Below are 23,577 nucleotides of genomic sequence, written 5' to 3' on the forward strand. Positions count from 1 at the left end.
ACGAACGTGGTGGTGTGTAAGTCGGGATACGCGGCCAACACAATTCAACTCGAGGTACCAAACTCAATTTTGCTGATAAGATGAGAAATGAGAAACCTTCGTCAGCCACACAGGGCTAGACCGTCTAAAACGGTAAAACACATGGTACACCCTTTGACCATCGATGGCGGACAAAAGTTTGGTCCGGTCGCATCGAGATTCTGAATCATGCGTTGATGGAGGGCGAGTGTCGAGTTATTGAACTATATCGACTGTGAGATTCGAGGTCGGCCGCAAATTGAGGCCTAGGTTGACAGGGTGCCCAAGTTGCAATGTTGCAATACTGTGTCTCCAAGGAGAGGGTAATTTCGATGGCTACAGAGGGTCAACAATATTCCAGTAAACCCACAATCAAGTTCAGTTGCATTAAATTTACGAATACTACTTCGAGCGCAGATCAAAATATTCATTTACCAAGACATCGTGATAGATCACACAACTGCTACGTAGGTACTAAACTTGCGGAACCGTCGGCCTTCGGAGTAGTTCAAGTAAAGTCAGTCCTCAGCATAGAGAAGTAGGGATCAACAAGAAGCATTAGGGTAAGCTAAGTAGAATACATAAACTCTCCGTGCCAACATGAGCAAGGATGTCAGAGAGCTGAACAGAGTTGCAGACAAGATGGAAGCGCATTGACATAGGAGAGAAAGTTTAGTCAAGAGCAATTGTTCCATAATTAGCCCAGATCAATAGTCTTTTTGGCCGCATACTCTACGACCTTGATGATGGCCTAATTATGCTGGAATGAACCAGGGAATGCGGGCTAAATTAAAAATAGACGTGGAAGTGAGCATTGGGATGTGACGAGATGTGATGGGATCTGTTAGCGCTTTTGCTGTGATGCAACTGTTGATCCAAACAAGCTTAAGCGGCAAGGCATGGGATTTAGCCCAGATTCCGAGGTGAAAAGAGGGGGCCAAAGAGTTAAAATATTTACTTATGGTACTCAGCCAAAGGGCCAAAATCTCCGGCTTAGACGGAGCCCTGCCCCGATGGTGTCAGTGAGGAGACCAGAAACGGTTTGCTCGTGAGTGAAGCTGCAGGGATCAGGGATCGTACGGCATGAACAGACGAGAAGACGACGAACAATCGGAGGCGGCCGGTAGTGTTTAATTGCGACGAGCGGAGGCATTTGGCAATGACTCGCATTGGCGGGGGAGCTATCTATCCATGACTTGACTAGACCATAGTGGGAGTGGAATTCATGAGCTTGACAGGTGATAGTGTGATGGATTTGCTTACGAAATGCCCAAAGAGTGTGATGAGATATTAAATGTTAGGTCAGGGTTTGAAGAGCTAAGCATTGCCAGATGGATCGGGCCTTTTCACACACAAATATTATTATTGACTTAATCTGGTTTATGGTGTTGAAGATTTTGAAATGAGAAAGAGAGAGAGAGAGTGTGTGTGTAAGTCGAGAGATAAGATAGGATAGCCGGAGCAGAGGATGGCAAGATGACATTTCCAGATTCAGTAACTATCAAGATAGGCTAATGTACCTTGCTAGGTTCAAAGGATAATCCAAGCTCAACCTTGAAATGGTCTGGTCTTGCATGCCCATATCTAATGAAGGTGTAGAGGAGCTTCGATTTGGTTGGCAGATTTACAGATGAGATGACCTTGCGCACTAGCTACTTAGCTACATCTTGTTGGATGGGGGATTTTAGTGATCTGACTGTTGGTTTCTGTTTCTTCATCGGCACTGCAGACAGGTACAGCCTCCTCCACAAACATAAGCACGCTATCAAGATAAGATTAATCTTGTGTTGCCACAACAGGATCGAGTAGTGACATTGCGTCTCAGTAACTTCTTTCATGATCAGCCAACGGTCAAAGAGCATAATCAATGACCCATTTTAGACCGCCCGTTATTGCCCGTCATGGTTCCGCTTATCACATCATAAACTCACCAGGACCAGCTTGAGTTTCCCCGCTCGGCTCGGTGTTTTCTTGATCACCTCAAGGTGCATTGGTGCAAGGTAAGGGTCTTGAGCTAGCCAGGGGCCCCTGAATAGATGCAAGAGCATGGCGGCAGAGATCATCGTCTTCTGCTTTCATTGGCTATGGCGCCAGAGCTCCCCTGTCGAGCCACCTGCGGCTCGGGGCCAATCCAGATCTGAGGCCGGGGTAGGCAATCAACGGTGCTAACACAATTTTGGATTAGCCCATGTACCTGCCCCTGCTCCGCGGCAGAAGCTCCTCATCGGTTGGTCCCGTCCCATAATGCGCTAATGCACGCGTGTCACCCTCGGCTGTCGAATCACGGACCAGAAACGCTCTTTTTCACAACGACAGGCCTGCTCATCAGACCGATCTTTTCCTTCCCAGTCACTGCAGAATGCGGCCTGACCCAGCTTTGGCGCCAGCAGAGCAGAGCAGAGCTTTTCATAGATCAACCACTGGAAAGCATGGCAATGCCAGGTCATGCCCACTAGAGCAATGGTCGGGTACATGTCGGACAGCTACGGCACACAGCAGAAGCCATGTATAGCGTCTTGCGCTGCATGAGTGTTGAATTCTTCACGTACCCAATCCGTGAAGCTCAGCTAAGCTGAGTTGTTGCCGCGTAGTGGCAGCAATCATATGTTGTCTCACTGGCTTTTGCTACGGAGCAGATTTGTTCAAGTCTCGACATAGACTGATCAACACTCGAGGTTACCTGGGCTAAGCAAGAGAGAGAGACATGTCAATGCTCTCTCTAAACCCATAACCACATCTTGACTCGTTCCTTTATCGCTCACAAGGCCCTTTCGACCCCCGTGACCTCCAGTTATGGGATTTCTCAACAACCCCCGCGCTGTTAGACGTCACCGTCTCCCACCCCTGGTCAAGACATGTACTTGTCCCGTAACACCCAACCATGCCAGTATTCTTTAGAACTGGAGACTTGGTGTTTTTGAGGGCCATCCATGGGGCTTCTGGCTTCTCGACCCGGCTGCGGACAGCCACTTGCAGGACTGCACGCACGAGGTCTTTCGCCGCTTGACCAATCTAAAGGTTGACCGCCTCTTTGACTATTCTATTCGTTAAAAATCGTCTAGGTACTTGGCTAGGGCTTCTCTCCTACCACCAGCCTATCTCCGTTGCGTCCTAGAGCCCAACAAGTTTCTGGCCCGATCGTCCACTTCGGCCGAGTTCCAGGACGTGAAGCGTGAAATATGACTCGCAAATCGTGAATTGCACAACTGACTATGGCTGCACTAGATGCTACTGTTTAATGAATCCATCTTAGATGCGACCGAATAGAGTTTTCAGATCAGCACAGTACACTCTCTGCCATTTGAGCATGGAACGACCCTGCTATGAGACCTTGATAGAGGAGGTGAGCTAGCGGTCGGATCCTTGTGCGACTTTTTGGCATTTCCCCTCTTCCGGTGTACATACTCGCGCATATGCAGACGCAGGTGCAAGAGCCCGGTGAGCTTCTCTATCACCATCAGCATCATGATGATCGTGGGTGTTACTACTTCTTGGGATGGAAATAGATGCTAAAGAAGCAACCCATACTGATCACCTCACAGATCCACTGCGTGAAAGCTGAGCTCATGCCTGAACTCTGAACGTTTCTTCTTCAAGGTGAAAATAACATCATAAACCGCATCTCAGCCTTCTAAGGCATCTGGATAGATGGCAGTTGAACCTCAAGTACTAGCCAACAAGTGGAGGGCCTCAAATCAGAAGCCAAAAGTCAAAGCCCAAGCTCGCCCGCCTCGCATATCCTCCCGTGAGGAGCTAGATCCGAATGGGCTCCGACCCCCCTGTTTATGAGCTCTTCATGCGAGCAGAGTGGCTGCTGGATATGACCATAGATGGGCACACCATGCGCGACTTTCCCCTTTAGATGACTGAACCCCTGCTCGCCTTATTGTCTTTGTGCACATCTATTCCTAGAGTGGAGTTCCGATGGACACAGAGAGACCATCTTTTGACCGACTCTCCCCATTGGCTTCTCTAAGCGCAGTCGCTGCCTCTGGTGCCATGGCATGCTCGTCGTGCATGATGCAAAAATAGAAACAAGACGATTGGAAGCCATCATCGAATCGACGTGTGAAGGGCCACGAGAGAAGCGGCCAAAATATAAGGATTTAGCCCTCCAGCAGCCGCCCAAGAATTTTGCCCTCTTTCTTCTTCGTTATGTTCAGAGATTCCAAGTGTCGCCAAAGGTTCTCTTGATCCCCTTTCCTCTCTTACCGCCCTCCTCAAACCCTTCTATTACCCGCATCAATCTTTACAATATCCAGTTACAAGCAAGCCGGACTTGCTTCGAACCAGTCAATCATTACTACGCAATTTCCCAAAAGGACATTTCGATTCGAAACGAAACGGAATAACGGACGATACGTTGTAGTTTGATACGTTGGCCTGGCTGCCACTTACACGACTACACACAAAATCAAACAATTCGCTCAGTGATCCGTATTGATCCTGACCGATACAATAACACTAATTTAATTTTCGACTTGTTGAAACGGACTTGACAACTTCGGATTCGATATCCCCCCGGTCACGTTTCCCAACGCCCAACCTCTTGGCTTTCGCTTCTGGATCCTCAGCCCAGTTTAAAGCAAAAGACAAGCAAAGACAATTTCTCCATCCCGTCCCGCTCTGATCGACTCCACACTCGACTAGGTCTGGGTTTAGAGTACAGTGCGTGTCTGGTCCCTGATTACACAGTACCACTCCCCCCTTGTCGATCACACACCCCTCCTGGTCCCCTACCACGCCAATACTCTAAGGACCAAGCATCGCAGCCTACAAATGTCTACGCTGCCCCCCGACCATCGCAAAGGCGTGTCGCGAGCAACTGGAAACACCGTCAACATGACTGTATCACAGTCTTCAAAGGCCAAACCGGCCTCCAAAGCCAGCAATGGCAAGCCAAAGACAAAGACGCAGATGCATCGTCGTTCAAGAACAGGTACGCCCGCTTATACCATCTTACTGAAGTGTAGTGAGCTAACATGAACCTCACAGGCTGCTATACTTGCCGTTTACGACGCAAGAAATGCGACGAGGGAACTCCCATGTGCACAGCCTGCAAGCACCTCGGTTTGCAATGCGAGTACAAGCGACCCATGTGGTGGAGCAACAACGATATGCGAAGGAAACACAAGGAGGACATCAAGATGATCATCAAGCGCAAGAAGCTCTCTGAGAAGTCATCACACAACATCCAGAACTCTGTCACCAGCTCTCCTCCTGGCCTCACACACTCTCTTCCCACATCAGCCACCTTCACTGATCCTCTCGACCGCACAAGATCCGCCTCCATTGACTCTCAATTCCCAGCTGCTTTCAACTTTAACAGCCCTCCCAGTGGCAACGAGTATGGATTCGGTGCGCCAATGCACCCCGAGTTCATGTTCGGCAGCTACTCGCCTTATGAGATTGATGTCAAGACAGAGCGACAGATGTTTGTAAATGATGTGCCCACAGTTCGCGAATCACACATCTCCACCTTCAGCACTTACCACACTCCTCCTCCAGCTGGTACGGTTCTGCCCAACGGTCCTCTCGACGGCGAGTGGGCCGAGCAGGTCTTCCAGGAGCGCAAGGAATCCCTTTCAGAGGAGACCCTCAACTGCAACTTCTTCGACTTTTCACATGGCCCTTCTACAGAGTCGAGGCAAGTCCAGGTTGAGTTGGATGAGAATGACCAGCGCCTGCTGGACCACTTCATCCAATTCGTTCTGCCAACGATCTTTCCCATCCTCGAGTCCAACCAACATTGCTCAGTCAGCTCAGACCTGATACTCCCTGCTCTTCAATCAAACAGTGCCTACCTTCACTGCTGCCTGAGTGTCGCTGCCCAGCACCTTAAATCACATACCAATGGCTCTACCTCTACCGAGGACATTGACAACGACATCATGCGCCATCGCTATGCCACCATCTGGGCTCTTTGTGAGGCTCTCAAGAAGGATGAGAATCACCAGCAAATTCTCGAGGCAACCCTTGGCCTCATCTTCTTCCAGTCTGTCGTTGGCCGCTATGATGATGGCCTTCTCGATATTCCTTGGCACCAGCACTTCCAGGCTGCCATCAGCTTGGTGCAGAAGCTTGACCTTCCCGGCATCGTCTCTGATCCTACTAGGGCTTCAATGCAAACCCCCTTCAACATGTCTCTCTCGTCATGGATTGACATTCTCGGTGCCACCATGAAGGGTCGCTCACCAACATTTGCTCACACTTACCGTGAGAAGCATCTTTCTCAGCTCAACCCTAGCCTTGGCCTGCGCGAGCTCATGGGCTGTGATGACCGGGTCATGTATCTCATTTCCGAGATCGCCTGTCTCGAGTCTCTCAAGAAGGATGGCATGGATGATTTCACACTCTGTCAGCATGTCTCTGCCCTCGGAGAACAGATTAGCTTGACCGAGATGGGCGATGCAGGCCCCAAGATGCCTTTCAATGCCAATGGCAGCCTTTCACCTAAGCAGCTTTCTAAGAACATGACCATGGCTTTCCGCATTGCTGCTCGTATCTTCCTCTGCAGCCTGGTTCCTGGATTCAACCCCAGACAGCCATCCCCCATGGGCTTGGTTGAGAAGCTAACTACGGTGCTTCAACACATTCCCTCGGGCCCCAATGGGTTTGACCGCAACCTTGCTTGGGTCTATCTCATTGGCGGCTCCATCAGCGTTCCTGGTAGCTCATTCCGAGCCTTCTTTGAGGATCGCCTGGCTCAGCTGGGCGACTCGGCTAGGTTTGGCACCATGGGACGTGTAGCCACCCTCCTGCACGAGGTGTGGGTTCAGAATGACAGCCTCTCGGGTGTGAGCACACCCGGGTCCACGACGTCTGAGGCGGCCCAGCTGCACATCCACTGGCGGGATGTCATGGAATCGAAGGGGTGGGACTTTTTGTTGATCTGAGCACTGCTTTCTGCAAACCTTCTTGGCTGGCCTTTGAAGGGTAGCAGGACCGTGCTGGGTGAGACCATCTAGTTCTGCTCTAACCTTCTTTTCAGTAACATGAGAGCGGCCAGGACCACCTCATCAGGCGAAGCAGGCATTTGCCAGCCGTCGAGGACCAGGCTTGGAAGTGAGACTTCCATGTCCTACACGAGGCCTTGTTATTCACTTATTATCTGTCCCAGAAAGGTCAGAGTTATCCTTTTCTTTTTCTTCGTTTTCACTTCATATACAATGATACCTACTGCGATGGGTTACTAGAGGAAAGCCGCAAAGGCGTTTTGAGATGAATGTGGGAGTACAAAGAGCGACACTTGGATACACCACACCTCGACATATTTTTGATACGGGGACGAGGCGTTAGGGACATGCATGCATAGGACGTTTGACAGAAGATACATGGCCATATGCAGGAACAAATGGGGCGGCAACACGATGCCGTTTAAATGTCAGTTTATTGGATGCAAACGGTCGAGTACCGCGAGACTCGGGATCACTCGCTATTGTTTATTGCTTTACTATGATACCAAGCGGGCAATGGTATGGGGGGAAACGGCGCAATGAAGGATCTGGGGTAAAGGCGCCGTGAAGGATGACGATATGAAAAGAGAGGCTCTGGGAAGCTGGTTATGGGCTAGCTCCCAGAAAGGAAGTGGTATACAGATAGGACATTATGACCTTGCTAAGACAAGGCAGACAATGAACAAAGCACATTATTGTTGCAATTGGCTCTCTACGCTGTGACATTACCACGCACTTTATTTATTCCCTCACTGTAATGACCACGGAAGATGAGATCACAGTATCTATCTGATCATGTAAATCACACCACATAATTCGGGGACTTTTCTCCAGTGCTGACTGCAAGCCTCTGAAAAGGGATCACAACTCCGAGAGGCACAACTGGGATAGGCATTAATGCCTCGGCCTGATTACATTACCTGCCAGCATATTCTTCCGCACACGATGGGTTCTTTTTACTTCTGTGCTTATTTGTCCCCTGGAGAGGTCAGCATCATCACACCATGAAAGCCGGGGAGAGAGGTATGTTCTCCGTGGGGGAGGCGGCGTTGAGAGGGTGGTATTGATGAGATGCAGATATGTGCTGCTACCGTAGGGCATCTACAGGGAGTTTTTCAGTGGCCTGAGAATGTTTATCTCTTTGAGCGGCATAAGACTACCATGCGGTCACTATAGGGGTATTAGGCCAATGAGATAGAGTAAAGTAGCTGATACAGAAGAGTATGTATCCTGCCTGGTGTAAGGGGCTATTAGCCAATAAAAGGAAGTAAAATAGACCGCTATACTTTAATAGAAGTAGCTTGGTTACAGAGGAATACAGCCATTTTGGAGATAGCTTCACCTAAATCTTGTAACCTGCTTGTACGTGGGGTCGAGTGGGGCGAGTGACCTGTGGTAGTCTTATGCCGCTCAAAGAGATACTGTGGCACACGTGCTGGAGAAATGAGGCCTTATGCCCGTTGCGGATGTATGGAAAGGAAGCCGCATGCAATGCAATGCATGCTATGCTATGCTATGCAAATGCAGTACGAGGACAATTCATAGTATGTATATTTGGGAAACTTTCCCTTATCTACTTCATCCTATAGATCATCTATCTTAAAGCCTCACTCTATATGAGAATGCCCAATGCATGCAACATCATGAGCCGTTACTCCGTACGAGTCGCAGTGCATCTACAACGAGGGATACAGAGGCACCAGTGCACCAGCGCATCGCATAGCAGTGCATTTGATTTACAGGACGGAAACTTGGAGGCAAACACGTATTCTCAACAGCGACAGAAAAGGGAAGACGACCCCCCACCCCCCGTCTTCAGGGCTTCTGGACAGTGCGTGGAGTTACTGGATCTAATGACTTACACGCCCCCTGTAGTGTAGTGTAGGGCATTCTTTTCTTTACTGACCGTAGCGGAGAAGACGTGGACTTTTTGCCCCTTGCCGAGGCCTAGGCGAATCTGGATTTTGTGAGATGCATTTCTGTGTGCGAGAGTCCAGGGGGGTTAGAGAGGGGATGATCGGGTAAATGGCATGCAGTACGGATATCGACGAAGAATATTACAGTAATTATAGGATGGAGAGTTTTGGTGGTTTGTATCACGATAACGGATGTAGGGGGGTTAGTTAGTCATGTTACAGCAGGGACAAAGAACCAGAGAACGCACTGGAGACCAAGATATCCGTGCTTTGTTCCTGTGACAAGGTCATGTAGAATTTGGTTCGTTTACTGGTATCTATCGTCACTGAACAAGATAAGGTGCCCAAGGCAGAGTTCCAACTTCACTGACAAGAACGAAAGAGAGGCAGCCCATAGCGACAAGAAACAGCCTGTTGAAGCCTAAATAACACAACACTTTCACTCTATGCCCAGAACTGGCCTTCAAACAGTGACCTCTCTCATGGGGCTCCCCGTCTCATTGGATCTCATCACAACCCGAGTCCAAGTTAGAAAACTATGCGCCCAACCTTAGCGCTTGGCCATGAGTCTTCAGCGCCTGAGACAGAACCCCCACAGCTGAACTTTTACTGGGCTCTGTTCAACAGGAACCAATCAGCGGCATGCATCGCCGCGCGCTTAATGTCTTCTGAGACTCTCAGCCAACCACAGCATTTTCGTCTGTCTCAACCAGGGCGACATTATCGCCAAACAAACCAGTTTCTATATCCTCCCACATCTAGTAGGTCTCGACTGACTACGTAGTGTCTACTGGCGTGTCAAGCGATAGGCCCTAGACCCTCTCAGCGACTGGCTCTCAGCGCCTCTGACCAACCGCCCGATGGTCTCTGATGCGACAGTCGAGCCTGAAATATCGTCCACGAATGGGTCGAGATGGCTCTCAACGGACAAGGCGGCAAGGCAGAGGAAGACCATGTCCATGATGGAGAAAAGACGGTTTCCTTGTCAGTGACCTCATGGTTCCATTCTCGGTCTTTGTCTAGTACCCTTGTTCTCCCTCTTTTTTTCTCACTCTCTTGTTCTGCGTTCTGTATTTACTGTTCCGTTTCTTCACCTTCACTGTTCTATCGAACAAACAAAACAAAACATATTCACTTGTTCAGTTGACTCATTGCTTCCCTCTTTGTCATACGCGCCGGTTGTGTCTGACTTACCAACTCATCTGCATATCATCTTCTCTTGACTCCTTGCATATACAATATCACATTCACCCGAAGACATTCCTTCAACAACGAACCAACAAAACCAACGCTTAGTAACTAACACTTAAGACAACAAACCAACAACTACACGCATAATACACACCAAATATGCTTTTGGGAAAGACTCCCCAACACCCCTGAGGGTTCTGTTTATCACAGCCCTCTACGCTTCAACATCCTCCGCCCTCCCCGCGAACAGTGTCTTCGCCCGCGAAGACACATGCGATGCGGACCAGACATCATGCAACAGCGACATCGCCAACTTTTGCTGCCCCAAGGGTAACTCCTGCAGACTTCTCGCTGGCAAGACCACAGCAGTATGCTGTCCCAGGGGCCAGACCTGCAATGTCATTCAACCCATCACCTGTGATATCCGCGGCCAGGACCAGAGAGAGTTCCCCAACGCCCCTGTCAAGACGATAGTATTCAACCTCGATCTTCAAAGATGTGGACAGAAGTGCTGTCCTTTTGGATACTCGTGTGAAGACGAGCAGTGTGTTATCGACAAGGATCAGACTAATGTCCCAGAAGGTGCTGAGCTTCCTAATGAGACGTCTACGCCTGTTCCCAGTGCGATAACTACTGCTACGGGGGCTATCGAGACCATCTCCATCAGCGCTGCACCCTCCACGAGCGCTGAGCCCACAGCAGCTGTTGGCTCAGACAATAGCTCAGACAAGGACGGAGACTCCAAGTCCGACAACTCGGGGCCTGCTACTACCTCCATCGTTGGCGGTGTCGTCGGCGGCAGTATTATTCTTCTGATAATCGCCGTTGTAATCTTCCTCTACGTCCGTCGTCAGAACAAACGTGATGCGAAAGGCTCAGAGAAGGGTAGTCATATCTACGGTTACGGCCGTCGATCCACGAGTGATGCCTCGTTCGGAAACATCATCTCGGAGCCCATCAGCCAACCCAACTCTTACCGCGCCGACTTCATCCTCAAGACCCCTTCAACCCAACGCTCAAGCATTGTGCCTGCACGCCAGCTTTCTAATGCTAGCACACGTCTCAACGCCCCACCTCCGCGGATTCGCATCTCTATTCCAAATCCCTTCGACTCACCCAACCCCTCACCCAATGCTCAGCCCAGTCCCCTCGACAATGAAGAGTCTCTTCGACATGGAAACGTTCGGCTACCACCGATCCGCGCTATGAAGGGCTCGTCGTACTGTAGTCGTCGACCAAGTACCCCTGAGCTACAGCGTGAGCCGAGTAGCGAGAATATCAATGTTTTCGCGGACCCTAGCACCATTGTGAAACCCCGCCCCCTGACGAGAGCGACAACATTCACCGACCTGATGGATGAGGCTGATCTCGGCGCTGTGCGGCGAGGGAAGCCCTACGTCCCCGGAACCACCCCCAGAATCTAGACCTCACTGACTTACACCATTTCCTTTTGAGCTACACCATTCACGTCTCTCTCTAATGCAAAATCCCTTCACCACCATCTGCAGTGCAGGGTGGGATCCTCTCACTAGAACTGATTTTGGGCGTTGTGGATATAAATACTGGAGTAGCTGTCGTTTATACCCTGGGCTAATTCAATAAGACCCAAATCTTGTTATGTTTAATTATTGCAATGTTTTATGTTTGATAAGAGTGATAGATTATTTAAGAAATGATATGCAAATATTTTGATCATCTCGTTTCTAGACAAGTGAAGCAAAGGGAATGGATCGTAAAAACCAGTCAGAGCATGTTGGATCAGTGCAGTATCAAAGCTTGTATATTTTTGATAATATAACGACAGCTAAATAACTCATAACGACCAAGAAGCACTCACTTTCCGTTAGCCGTTTTTGATGACTCCGGCGCTCCCATGACAATAAAAAAAAAACACGCTATGCCAACCCGTTGATAAGATGAAAGGGAACCTAGCGAGTGAACAAGATACGGCCCGCGAGGCTCATGCCAAAGGAAACGAATCGCACAAAACGAAAAGCGCAGTGATTGGGTATGTGCGCCTAATCCATCATGTCCATAAACTTCCTATGTGGCGCCAGCCTGGATATTACCTCCAATATTTACTCAAGATAGTCAATTTGTGCATGTTGAGGTCTCACATGACGATACACTTCTTATCCTTATCTTTCTCCTTTTCCCTCTCCCCAGAACCGGTCGATATATCTGTCCAACCTGCACTGCTTGCAGCATCTGCAGCCTTCTTCTTCTTCTTTTTAGGTTTGGCTGACCAACCACGTTTTTTGGCATCCTTGATGTTCTTAGCAGCGCTTCGTTCAGCACGACTTGGCCGGCGATTAACTGTTGGTGATGTCCTGGTTACCGGCATTGGAGGAGCGTGCAGCCATGCCGGCACCTGCTGGTTGGGCAGTGGAACGGTGGTGGCCGGGTTGCCTCCGTGACTCGAGGCAATACTGTAGATGGTTTCAAGTCGCTCAACAGTCGGCCTCTGATTCGAGCCAGGTACCGGCCGTGGGTGCCGGGGGATCGGGGCCAATAGAGGAGTCTCATTCCTTCGTCCAGATACTTGCCGGCTTGGCGAGTCGAAAGCACCCGATACACCCTTAGGAGTGCTAATTATCAGAGGCTGATCGGGTTCTGGGCGACTGAGATTGGATGGCCCTGCCCATAATGAATCGGGCAGGGAGCTTGACACGTACGAACTACCGTCAAAACTCCCGACAGGCCTTCTTGGGACTTGGAACCCTCCAGAAAGCCGTCTTGGGTTACCCTGGCTGACTCTTTTGCTCAGACTCGCAAGCTGACTCGAACTCGGCAGAGGGGGGAGGCCCGAAATCGACTCATCTGCGGCCTGTTGTTCGGCAGGTGCAGACATTGGGAATGGATACCCATCAGCCGAGGCAACATTTTGCTCAGCCTCATGGCCTGCAACTCGAGGCCAAGTTTGAGCATTCGAGAGCCGCCTCGCTCTAGGCGCTGGGTCTGACCTAGCCTGGGCTGTAGAAACGGTCGATGGCACACTCTCCACATTTACAGCTGGTATTCGAGTACCTGGGCCAAAATGGTCGTAAGCTGAGATATCTGCCTGCACTGGTGAGGGTGACCGCCCCTCCCTGGAGTTGATAGGAACTGTCACAGCCCTAGATGTAAGAGCCGACACAGCAGATGATATTGATGTTTGTCGTGCTCTGGTTTCAGAAGTTCCGCCTGTATGTTGAGCCGCTTGCTGTCGTGGAGAACGGGGGGGAGTCACGTCGTATATATCAGCATCCTCATCCATCTGGGGTAGAGGGCTCACACTGTTTTGTGCTGCATCACCAACCTGCAGTTGATCTCTAGAGGTGTATCCTCGCAGGGGATGTTGGCCAGAGGCTCGCTGCGATGAATTGTTTCCGGGCTGCTCACCTTTGGAGTCGGTGCCGGATGCTCGGTGATTCTCAGGCCCAGGACGATCAGAGGCGGATGTAGCATGATCTGGCAGTGCTGGCACTGGAGCTGGAGCGGGAACAGATGCACCGCCAAGTCCTATGGGAGCAACAGAAGGACCACGCATAAAGGCTGGCAAATCGGGGCCTGGGTCTTCCTTTTGATATGGTGGAGGAGGAGGTACCCAATTGTCAGCATCACTCTCATGTGGATGCTCTCTTCGGCCATCGGCACGACGATACTCAATACGTCGTCCATCTGCCGTTCGGGGATGAAGGGATCTGTCGACGGCGGCAGCGGTCGCAGCACGACGGAGCGTGGTCTGGGAACGTGGGCTAGCATGCGAATAAGGGGCATCTAATGCCTCCATTTCCTCAATCGAAGGAGCGTCTCCATCTTCACTGGGGCTCACAGGCTCAACGACTGCCCGACGATTTGCTGGCTGAGATGGAAGCTGACCGATCCTCCGAGGAAGCAAAGGATCATCGTCATCATTGTTGTGGTCCTCGTTTAGCGGCAGTCGTGGAACCGCCGGCATTGCTGAAGCATCAGGAGCTGCACGAGGTCGAGAAGCAGACGTAGCAGCCCGAAGCAATGATGAGCCGCCACGGCCACCTCGCCTTTGAGCAACAGTACGTCGTCGTACAATGGCGACTTCGGTTGCCAGATCGCGTTGCTCTTCCTCCAGCACCTCAGGATTATCAGTGCCGACCTCAATGATGATCTCCGACTTGGTTCCGTTGGAGATCCCATAGTCAAAGTCCAAGAGCGTAACGCGACCACCATCGACAAAATCCATGTCTTCCTCCTCAGTCACTAACCGCGGTGCTCCAACCCCCCTTGCGGCAATTACCAGGCGCTCCTGAGTAGATGAGCTATCATGCCCTGCAACCCATTTCACCGTTTTAACTTCCCCATGCTCGGCAACCTTGAAGCCAGAAACAAAGGTGTTCCTTAGTTGATCGCACAAAATCTGCCATTTGGGCACTCTAGCACCTTCCGGGTTATTGATTCGCGTAGATGCCCGTCGCGATGTACCACTCCGATCACTATTTTGTCTCCCTAGACCAGATGCTGACCCATCGTTTGATGATGACACATTGTCAGGGACAGCATCCAAGTCCTCAGGTATGCCATATATCCATACCTCCCTCCCTTGAAAACCAGCCGACACTAGTTCACCTCGATATGTCGTAGAAGGGAGTGTGGAGGGAATGAGACTGGCTTGTGGAGATGCGCTTGGTACGGGTCCAGTAAAGTAAGTGGTGCCATTCCGAAGGTCATCAATTCGAACAGCTCGGAAGGTCTCGAAACTCCTGTCATAGGTGAAAGTCCAGCTTGCCTCCTCTTCGCTTCCATCCTGAAGCAGAACGGCATGACTGCAGTCACGACTGGTGTTTGGGAACAGGATCGACGTCGTCCATAGGGGGCTCAGGTTATCTTCGGACATATGAGGGCCTGGATCATAGTACGGAGCTGTGATTATGACGGTGCTAGGTGGCGCCGAATGAATAGTAGTACCGAGAATTTGAGTCCCATCAAACGAGAAAGATAAAGCGTCGACAGCATCACATTTCACAGCTCTTCGATCAGTGGCAAGTGCATCAGGCCTTAAAGACGATACCTCGATGCCACCTTCATAAGCAGCAGCCAGAACAGAACCGCATGGCGACAAAGCAATCGTTCGGGGAGTGTTGTCAAGAATTATAGACCGTGAGCGACGGGGTGGGCTTCGTTGTAAGTCGTATAAGTCGACCTGCATCTCAGTAGATAAGACTACCAAGAGGGTGCCTTTATCGTTGATGCAAGCGGCGACAGGCCGACGAAGAATCTTGAACTCCCTCTTGACTTCCAGGTTCAACCCTTTCAAGTCAATCACATAAATCCTACCCGAATTGTATGCCAGAAGATGGTGCCCCTTTGGGGAGGCACTGTATTGCATACCCTCGCCACCGGGACATGATGAAGAGCTGATCGAGGTCGAAATAAGCTTAAAAGTTGTTTCCCGCGGTCGTAGGTATGCCTGGAAGAGGTTTCGCTTTACTTCACGAGCAAAAAGCCGTCGCAACTCGGGGAGTTTGTCATCGTCCGATTGTGGTGGTGTGGGATGGCTCGCCGAATATGAAGGACATCTCGATAGCTGATGCCGATAAAGATGGGCTCGTTGAGAAACACCCCTCCATTTGCGGTTCAGGAGCACAAGAGACGCAAAGCCGTTGGGGTCAGTTTGTCGAAGAATCCTAACAGGGAATGACAAACGTTAGCATATGATAAAAGGAGAGGACGGCGTTTGTCGATGACACCAATCGCTCGATACAGACAAGGATAAGTTTGATGTAAAGTTGCGGAAAAATCCTGTGTTTACTCACTGTTCAATGATCTCGTCGGGGAGTCTGTCAAAAGGCGGAGTTGGAGACATGGGCATCTTCTCGATACTGGAGCGACGGACGTCGGTTACCGACGCGTCCATGACGCTTTGTCGCTCTACGGTGGGAAGCCGTCGAGCATATCAGGTCGATGAGTCGCGACTATGCCTAGGAGAAAGCGATATTGGCGGAGATCGTGTCTTGGGGACTGAGTCTTTGTTGTAGAGTCGAATGTTTGGCGTGAGTGTGAGTCCAGATCTGGAAGCAGGTGTCGGAGTGTGGCTGAGGCTTCCTGTTCAGCTCGAGGCGTGACGATGGCGGGTTCCCTTTTCGTGAAGACGGAAAGTTTGGGGGCGATTCGATGTAAGCACTAAGTAGTTGGTAGGCACTTGATTTAGAGGACAAAGCAGAACGCGACACACAAAATTCGATTGAATTGAACTGAAAGAAAAGGGTTGCTTGGATGTATTGCATTTGCTTACATAGTAGATACAGGCAGTTAGCAACACGCCCGCTATGGATGGTCGGCATATTGCCAGAGCTTAATCAATAGTCCAGCTCCCCCTAAACTTGGATGTCCACGAGTCTCCAGCTGTAGACATCATCGCCTCCAAACCTAGCTACTGTACTAAGATAACTATGACGTCCAGACCCTAGTGCATGGACCGTGTTAACGTGCCTTTTTTAAGACGAGCTGAAACTAAAAATTATTGAGTAATTATTAGGAATTGTGAATATCACGTATGACCTCTGTAGAATAATCTTCGACTCTTGATTCTTACCTGTTGATTGGACACCTGCCCTTGACTCCACTTGGCGTTACTTAAGGTCAAAGGGGAAGAAACGGAGGAATGGAGATGTCTCTCTATCAAACAAGCTCTGATAAGTTTATGCTATGCTACCCCAATAATAGGTTATTTATTAACCATGACCTTATTACGTGGTATCGGTTTTGTAATTACTATATATATACCTGTGGTTTTGCAATAAATATGACTGGCTACCTGGTTTCTCTATTGGTAAAGAAAGTGCATAAGAGTTTCTCATTTTCCATTTGCACTCCTTAGGTGGCCCACGTCTATCCTTGTCTATGACTGGTCTATGGCATCATACGAAGTGAGCAGAATTTGCCGAGAGGCAACCTTGTCGTAGACGCGTTTTGGCCTCGGAGAATGGATGGATGTGAAGGTCGCCTTTTGATGGGGAGATGAAGCATACAATCATGCGAAGTATGGTACTGGATAATTCGAGGCAGAATACTCGGGGTCGACGCGTTCGTTAGGGGCAGAAACCTGATGGGCGTTCTATCTATTGCCTGTAACGCTTTTATAGTTGACCCTTCAAGGCTATTTCCTAGTTATACAAGGCCTTGTAAAGATTGGCTGTAAGGACAACTGCCAGATGCTGGAAATGGTGGAGCAGTGTAAGCGACGTTGGTAAATGTGACTCTTTCAGCGTCTGCAGTTTGGTAGTCGAGGTGACATTTCGCGACAGCCATATGTCACTGTCTCACGATCAAAGGCTGAATCACAAGCCACAGCAGCAACGAACGTACATTCGTCCTCTATTGGAATTTCTGGGACGATCAAACCAGAGGTAACATGTGGTCTTATCTATACTCGCACAGGCGATGTAGGACGTGGAGCTAGGGCACCGGTAATTCCAATACCATCCCATCCGTTATCGTTCCAGAGAACCATCACGGATATACGGAAAAGTCATTATTGGTACCTTGGCGTAGACCCATAACATGAGTTATAGCATACCAGAAAGAGGAGAGGCGCAACTAATGCCCTCATTCAGTATGCAACCCTACCACACGAATTTCTCTGCTTCTCCTGCGCCGTTGTGAAGGGCTTGGTCAGAAACCAGTTCGTGTAACCCGAGTTTACATGTCGCCAGCCGTATTAAGTAGTAGTCGCTACCTAGGCGAGATCATCTATAATTAGAAATTGGCAACGTCTCGACCGGGAGTCCGTCCTGCCCGGATACAGTCTAGACTGTTTAGTACATCACTTCCGATGTCAAGGACAGCGTCTCATTGCTGATATCAGAAATGTTCTTTAGTGCCTGGCATGGAGAAAAAAGGAACGTATTTAGGTATGTGTAGGTGGTAGCAAGACATCAATGATACAGTAGTCAATAGCTGAATATCGAAGCGGTATGTGATGAGCCACTCCATACCTTTTTTCCCGGCATCAATAGTCTCAAAGGATTGCGGATAAGCAGAACGAGCCAATCCTTTGGCTTGGCACGTACTATTAAGTGATATGATCGGTGCCCTGGTGGCTGTACTTGGGTAGCAACAGCTTACAATTGGTATCTGACGTGTTATATTTCAAAAGTCGCTTGCTTTTGTTACAATTTTGTTCTCTATCGGCCCCTTTTTGACATAGGTACCGTACGGAGAATGAGGTCGTTGCATTCTAGGGTTTCGGCTTTATTCAACCCATGAATGCAGTCTAATAATAGAGCACATTATACCTACCTCCGGACATAATCCGGACCATGACCAGCTACCACTGGCTGTCAAAAGTGTCAAGCATTTCGGTTGCGCCTCATCAACGCAGAGAATACGACGGGTTTAATCTGAACAACGGCGCTTCTTACAGGCACGGCCCGCCCCTCTAGGTAAATCCCCAACCCTAAATCATGATAATTCATCAGTGCATAAATCGGTAGGTCACATACGTAAAGTCCACTGAAGGTCCAAGCGATTGAATGGAGTAATATTATAATTATTTCAAACTTTTTGGTGCGCTCGGAACGCACAGACAAAGGGAGGAGACCCCTGAGAAATGGGCTGGTCGATAGCCGATGGATGACAGACACGGCACCAGAGGCTGTCAATCAATGCCATCGATTTCAGCCCTGGGCCTGTCTGCGTGGCCTGGCAACTTCCGCCGCGCTTGGCACAATGTGGAAATGATATGGAAGCGTGGGAAGCCTGTTAGCTCGTAGATCGGTTGCGGGGTTTGCAGAGACAATGTGGAACTTGTAGCTTGCTTTTAGAGTCGACAGAAACGGTAAGATCGTCCAAGGCTCTCTGGTGTTTGTTTACGTACTATCAACCTTAAGGGATGGAGTTCCTCCAGGACAAGGTCCCTTTGGGCCGTAATCTTTTTGGACCTCGGTATATCTAAAGGCGAGCAAGCCGAGTTGATTGGTCTATACGGGCATGTGAAGAGAGGGAATATCCATGAATATATCCCCGAGTGTCAGTTTGCCATGATAACCTGATCTGATATTGCTGCTCCCTTGGCTTGTCTGTGAGCCACTGAGATATTTCCTTTATCGTGGATTCACTATAGTCTACGTCATCGAGATCCGAATTCCACAACCTGTAGTCGATCTTGATTTATTTGGCAACCTTCCCAGTTGTTGAGCGCATCACATCCTAGGTCGATATTTCCAGCCCCAACTACTAACCAATCGTCCTTTTCGGTCTGTCTTACCTCCATTTCTGGTAATTTTTAGTCCATGATCATGGATAACCCCGTTACCTGGTCCGGTGCTTAGCCAAGGCGGAGACACGGAAATGGTGGAAGCTCGCGAGTCAGAGACCAGCACCCAAAAGAAGGCGCCAGCAAATACCGAGAGTCCTACTAATCCAAGCCTTAGAGTAGGTCTGAGGCTGGCATCACATCCGTCCAAAGAAGGAGTGGGCCAATACCTCATTTCCGGGCGATCACATTAGAGCCGAAAGCTAACACAAACACAAACACGCTTGACGAAAAAGTGGACAATATTGACATGCTTATCTACTTTAGCAAAGTTACAAGCTTAACGGACTTGGATAAGCTTGCGAGACTGATTTCTCAAGAGTCCAAGCTACCTAGCTCAAAGACTCATCTTAACTGAAAGGAACTGAATGGTGATGTTCTTTGAAACCTGAAGGCAGCGAGGTTGGAGAGCTAAAGACGAATGAGGCAAGGCTAGATACACGAAACGTTATCTTCTAGAACCTGACCAAGATGATCTTCAGGCATCGTAGATCTAGGCCGCAACGATATTCCAGAAAGGTTGCAAGAGCCTGACGAGGGGGAAACTTGCTCACGCCTCATTGACTAGCTTCTCATCTCACTTGTCTGCAGACTAAATCCAGGCTTGCAGCCTTTTAAAACATGCATTTCAGACTCAACCAAGAAAATTCTGCGTCACTAGTTTTATCTCATTTACTTAAATAGCGGTAATATGCAGCCATCGCGTGCTGGTGGAAGAAAAGATCCGTCCGTCAACGGTTGGGCTGGGGCTCTTCTTCTCTCTCGGCAAGCCTGGCGTGGGTATAGCAAAGGCCAGTAATTGTCTCGCAGAACAAGCATTGCGGCCATTGAGGGTCCCCACGCCAAGAAGCATGAAAGTACATACTTGGGTGAGAAAAATCCACGATATGAGTTCTCTCTTTTCCCGGCGCCCATATAACCAGGTTGCCATCGGATAGGGGATCACCACGGCATCCATCCTGAATCCCCAGCGGACGATCTGATCTGCCGTGAAGCCTGAGGCACCCCTGTTTATTTTCCAAGGTAGCTGCCTAACGTGTCGTGTACTAATACAGTAATTGTTAAGGTAGTCCAGGTTGACTGTGCCTTTTTCTGTAGGTCCCGGCTGTCTTCTAAATCTCCTTGGCGGCACACAACTTATGCAATGAAAGTACCCAAGCATGACAACTCCTTTGTATAGGCTGATGCCTCTAAGCCCTCGTGTGCAGGCTCTACAACAAGATGCAACGACAGAAGTTTTGACTCTCTTTCCCGTTGAGAAGAAAGAAGGGTTATTGACTTATGGTTTACCCAAGTCATGTGGACTACTGTGTGAGGCTTTGTTACAAGATCTGGTAATATTTGCCCTTCCGTTATTCTTGTTCTTGGAGTAACTTAAACCCCTGGTTTCATCACATGTTAATGCTTTGTAGGAAGAGGATCTCAAGTCGTGGGCTAGAGGGTTTGGAATGGTCATTAAAGATCTCAAAATGCCTGAAATTAGCCCCCAGGCTTTTCGTCTCGAAAAAGGCAACACTTCGACATTGCTAAAAGGGTATACTGCAATTGTCGTGGCCCTCGGAAACACAAAATACGATGTTGAGCTCGTTTCCAGAGACAAACGGTCTTCGCAGAAGGAGACGTGGGAACCAACATCTGCCCTTCATCTCCGGGAAACGGGGCTGAAAGCTCAAGGAGGACACATAAGGTTCCTCTACATCCCTCTCCACCTGGAACCCATATAGACTTTCCGACAAACGACAAGTTCTATTTCATGATGTGTATCATATCATGTTCTGTATCCGCGCTCGAAACGACACTCCAGGTGCTGTCTGGGCTGCCCGTCGACCTCGCCTTGGACTTCGTCTGTGACTTTGATCTCGCCTTGGCCTTCGCACCGCCTGGCTCTAGAGCCTTTTCGATCTGTTGTAGACTGCCGATTGTGAGTCCAGAAATCGACACAGGAGTGACGTGACATCGTCACCTACCTAACCTTCCCGTCACAGAGTTCATAGACGAGACTTGGGATTCGGAGTAACTCTGAGGGCAGTTTGTTGTTTGGACGATGCGCAAAAGCAGACTCTCTGCGCAGTATCGGGAAGCATTCGACGGTAAAGTGCTGGCCAAAAGTAAAATACGAGTTTACTAGTTTGTACGTTGTGAGAACAAAGATTCTTGTATCAAATAAATCGAGCGGGAGCTCAAGACAGCCTACCTCTCAATGGGAGCTCATATGCCCGTGGTCCCAGTACTTTAGCAAGTTCATCGCCAATCTGTACACACTTGGGCAGTGCAAATCGCTTGGATCTAAGAGTATCACTGCCTCCAGTAACGCACTTAGCCATGGCATCCATAACATCGTTTATGGTAAGGCCCTGATCATGAGCCACGTGACAGGCTGCGACCATTACCATGCAGTGAAGCTGAGTTTCTCGTCCCTCAAAGTCTTTGGAAGCAGCGGCATAGGTCTCGAGTAGAGTGAGCCAGTCCATGTCCCGACGCGACTCAACGTGAGAGATGGTCAGACGATCACGCAGACGGAGAATGTCTTCTAGCGTCGAAGGTCTGTTGTTGTCCCAATCCTCATCCCCTTGAGGTAACTTCGACATCCACGCCTTAACCCATTTTATCTGATCATTCAGACCCCGTCTTCGGACGGGCTTCTGGGGGACTGGCTTTCCGGGTTCTTCTTTAATAAATTCGGCGGTAAAACTTGGCGACTGTGAAGAACTCATGATGAACGGATCCGCTAGAATTCTTCTAGATCCAGGAACCCGGATAATGGAGCATCCATGAATATCATGAAGAACCGCAGGTTGGGTTCCCCAATGTGTCAGACAGCGGACTGGTTAGTCTATATGGGGGGCTTCCAGCCGGCAGCCGATTGTGCCGCCGAATTTTTGACTTGAGCTCAAGGAAGATTGCGTCCGCCAGGATTCTCATCTGTCGGGTGCATTTGAGCCACACCTCGCCTTACTTCACGCCCTGGTGCTGCTCCTGGGAGGTGGGAGAGTGGGAGAGTGTCGGGTTCATCGGCAGGCATCAGGAGCACAAGAAAGAAAAGCTGGGTCTGTCTCTGTATTTTGCAGGGTCCGTTAACAAAGAAACCGAAGCCATTGTGTCATTCCCACTGAGAGGTGACAGTGGCGTCTGGTCATAGGTCATTAATGGGGTGCACCCAGACAAACCGAATCGTCCAATGCCACGTCCTTCTCCTCAGCCTTGCAAGAGCTTTCCAACTCTGGACAGCTTCGGATGAGGGCCAGTTATGTTATTAATGTGAATGTGATTCTGATTTGCATAAACTCCCCTCGTAGATCAGCGAATATGATGCCCCTCTTCCCAGTCTGCGCAGCCTGGTAGCCCATGTAGTCAGGTGGGACAAGGTTTTTCATTGGCTACGAACCATCTCAACCGGATAATTTCATGATTGAAAAGGATTTTCTTCCCAAGTCCCCAACGGATAGAGACCTTCCTTGGCTGGGCCATCGGTCGATAGCGTATTACGCCAGGACCAGCCTACCAGTGAGCCGACAAAAAAGACAAGGGAGAAGTGACAAGAGCAAACTTCCGCAGACCAAGCTTACGCCGTACCTGCAAGCTGCTGTATGTACCATGCCTCCGATGGAGACCTGGTCTGCCGGGGCAAGGGGAGTTGCTGTTCCGCAAGCTCCTCGCAGTTCCAAAAACTCGGGCTAGCGAATGGTATCAACCCGGATTTAACCCCTAGATCTACGGTGAGGAGCGCTTGTGGCCGGACTAGGGCCTTTGGGTTGGAGCTTGTTAGCGTCGAGAAAGATATGTGGGCTTGCAGAAGCCAGAGGGCTTGTTTCAACGGCCTGACAAGAGGAGTGCGGCTACAACTCAGAGTCTAGCGCTGTCGATCTAGCTGTTCAGGTTGCCAAGTTCCGCAGCTGACGAGGGTCTCGACAGCCTCATCCTCCCTCATGCTGGCGGATGGTGAGCTGCTTGAAGCCGCTGCACCATGAACTGTCGCTTGTCAGTCCTCCGTGTGTCGTTTAGAACTTTTTTACGTCGCTGGATGATGATCCTTCCGCAAACAAACAACCTCAAAAGCAACGTGGGCATGGGTGGGTATGGTGTGGTGGGGTCTCGATGAGTTCGGTTGCGCGTGGGGTTTTCTGTTGGAATATTATGTCAGCCGCGCGCGTGTCGTGAGTGTGGCTGCAGCATAATTGTGGCGCACAATCGTGGCACAGATAAATCTGCCAAGCCTGATAAGAAA

At 49.7% G+C, this 23,577-nt stretch overlaps 6 protein-coding genes across 8 annotated transcripts; 4 read left to right on the forward strand and 2 right to left on the reverse strand.

Annotated features, from left to right (window-relative positions):
• Nucleotides 1-2,064: 2,064 nt before the first annotated feature.
• On the forward strand, nt 2,065-2,263 carry FOXG_18173 (uncharacterized protein; the record flags this gene model as incomplete). The annotated part of the gene is made up of 2 exons (XM_018398223.1): nt 2,065-2,166; nt 2,204-2,263. The coding sequence occupies 2 exons, from the start codon at nt 2,065-2,067 to the stop codon at nt 2,261-2,263; spliced, it is 162 nt and encodes a 53-aa protein (XP_018234692.1).
• A 979-nt stretch (nt 2,264-3,242) lies between these two features.
• Nucleotides 3,243-7,749, forward strand: FOXG_01740 (transcriptional regulatory protein Pro-1). The gene is made up of 3 exons (XM_018378727.1): nt 3,243-3,492; nt 3,561-4,957; nt 5,014-7,749. The coding sequence occupies exons 2-3, from the start codon at nt 4,798-4,800 to the stop codon at nt 6,912-6,914; spliced, it is 2,061 nt and encodes a 686-aa protein (XP_018234693.1). The 5' UTR covers nt 3,243-3,492; nt 3,561-4,797; the 3' UTR covers nt 6,915-7,749.
• A 1,847-nt stretch (nt 7,750-9,596) lies between these two features.
• FOXG_01741 (uncharacterized protein) lies at nt 9,597-11,845 on the forward strand. The gene is made up of 2 exons (XM_018378728.1): nt 9,597-9,874; nt 10,202-11,845. Exons 1-2 carry the CDS (start codon nt 9,751-9,753, stop codon nt 11,503-11,505), a joined length of 1,428 nt encoding a protein of 475 aa, XP_018234694.1. The 5' UTR covers nt 9,597-9,750; the 3' UTR covers nt 11,506-11,845.
• On the reverse strand, nt 11,733-16,550 carry FOXG_01742 (uncharacterized protein). Its single transcript, XM_018378729.1, has 2 exons — nt 15,853-16,550; nt 11,733-15,723 (listed from the first exon to the last, which is right to left on the reverse strand). Exons 1-2 carry the CDS (start codon nt 15,951-15,953, stop codon nt 12,195-12,197), a joined length of 3,630 nt encoding a protein of 1,209 aa, XP_018234695.1. The 5' UTR covers nt 15,954-16,550; the 3' UTR covers nt 11,733-12,194.
• A 2,738-nt stretch (nt 16,551-19,288) lies between these two features.
• Nucleotides 19,289-23,441, reverse strand: FOXG_01744 (uncharacterized protein). Of its 2 annotated transcripts, XM_018378732.1 has the most exons (3): nt 21,547-23,441; nt 21,320-21,476; nt 19,798-21,264 (listed from the first exon to the last, which is right to left on the reverse strand). In XM_018378732.1, the coding sequence occupies exons 1-3, from the start codon at nt 22,064-22,066 to the stop codon at nt 21,099-21,101; spliced, it is 843 nt and encodes a 280-aa protein (XP_018234696.1). In that variant the 5' UTR covers nt 22,067-23,441; the 3' UTR covers nt 19,798-21,098. The 2 variants fall into 2 exon arrangements, with proteins under 2 accessions (XP_018234697.1, XP_018234696.1); XM_018378733.1 differs by having other exon boundaries at nt 19,289-21,476.
• On the forward strand, nt 20,258-22,634 carry FOXG_01743 (uncharacterized protein). Of its 2 annotated transcripts, XM_018378731.1 has the most exons (3): nt 20,258-20,446; nt 20,504-20,686; nt 20,765-22,634. In XM_018378731.1, exons 2-3 carry the CDS (start codon nt 20,513-20,515, stop codon nt 21,074-21,076), a joined length of 486 nt encoding a protein of 161 aa, XP_018234699.1. In that variant the 5' UTR covers nt 20,258-20,446; nt 20,504-20,512; the 3' UTR covers nt 21,077-22,634. The 2 variants fall into 2 exon arrangements, with proteins under 2 accessions (XP_018234699.1, XP_018234698.1); XM_018378730.1 differs by having other exon boundaries at nt 20,258-20,686.
• Nucleotides 23,442-23,577: the final 136 nt, after the last annotated feature.

Source organism: Fusarium oxysporum, chromosome 5 (assembly GCF_000149955.1).
Source record: "Fusarium oxysporum f. sp. lycopersici 4287 chromosome 5, whole genome shotgun sequence".
Taxonomy (NCBI): domain Eukaryota; kingdom Fungi; phylum Ascomycota; class Sordariomycetes; order Hypocreales; family Nectriaceae; genus Fusarium; species Fusarium oxysporum.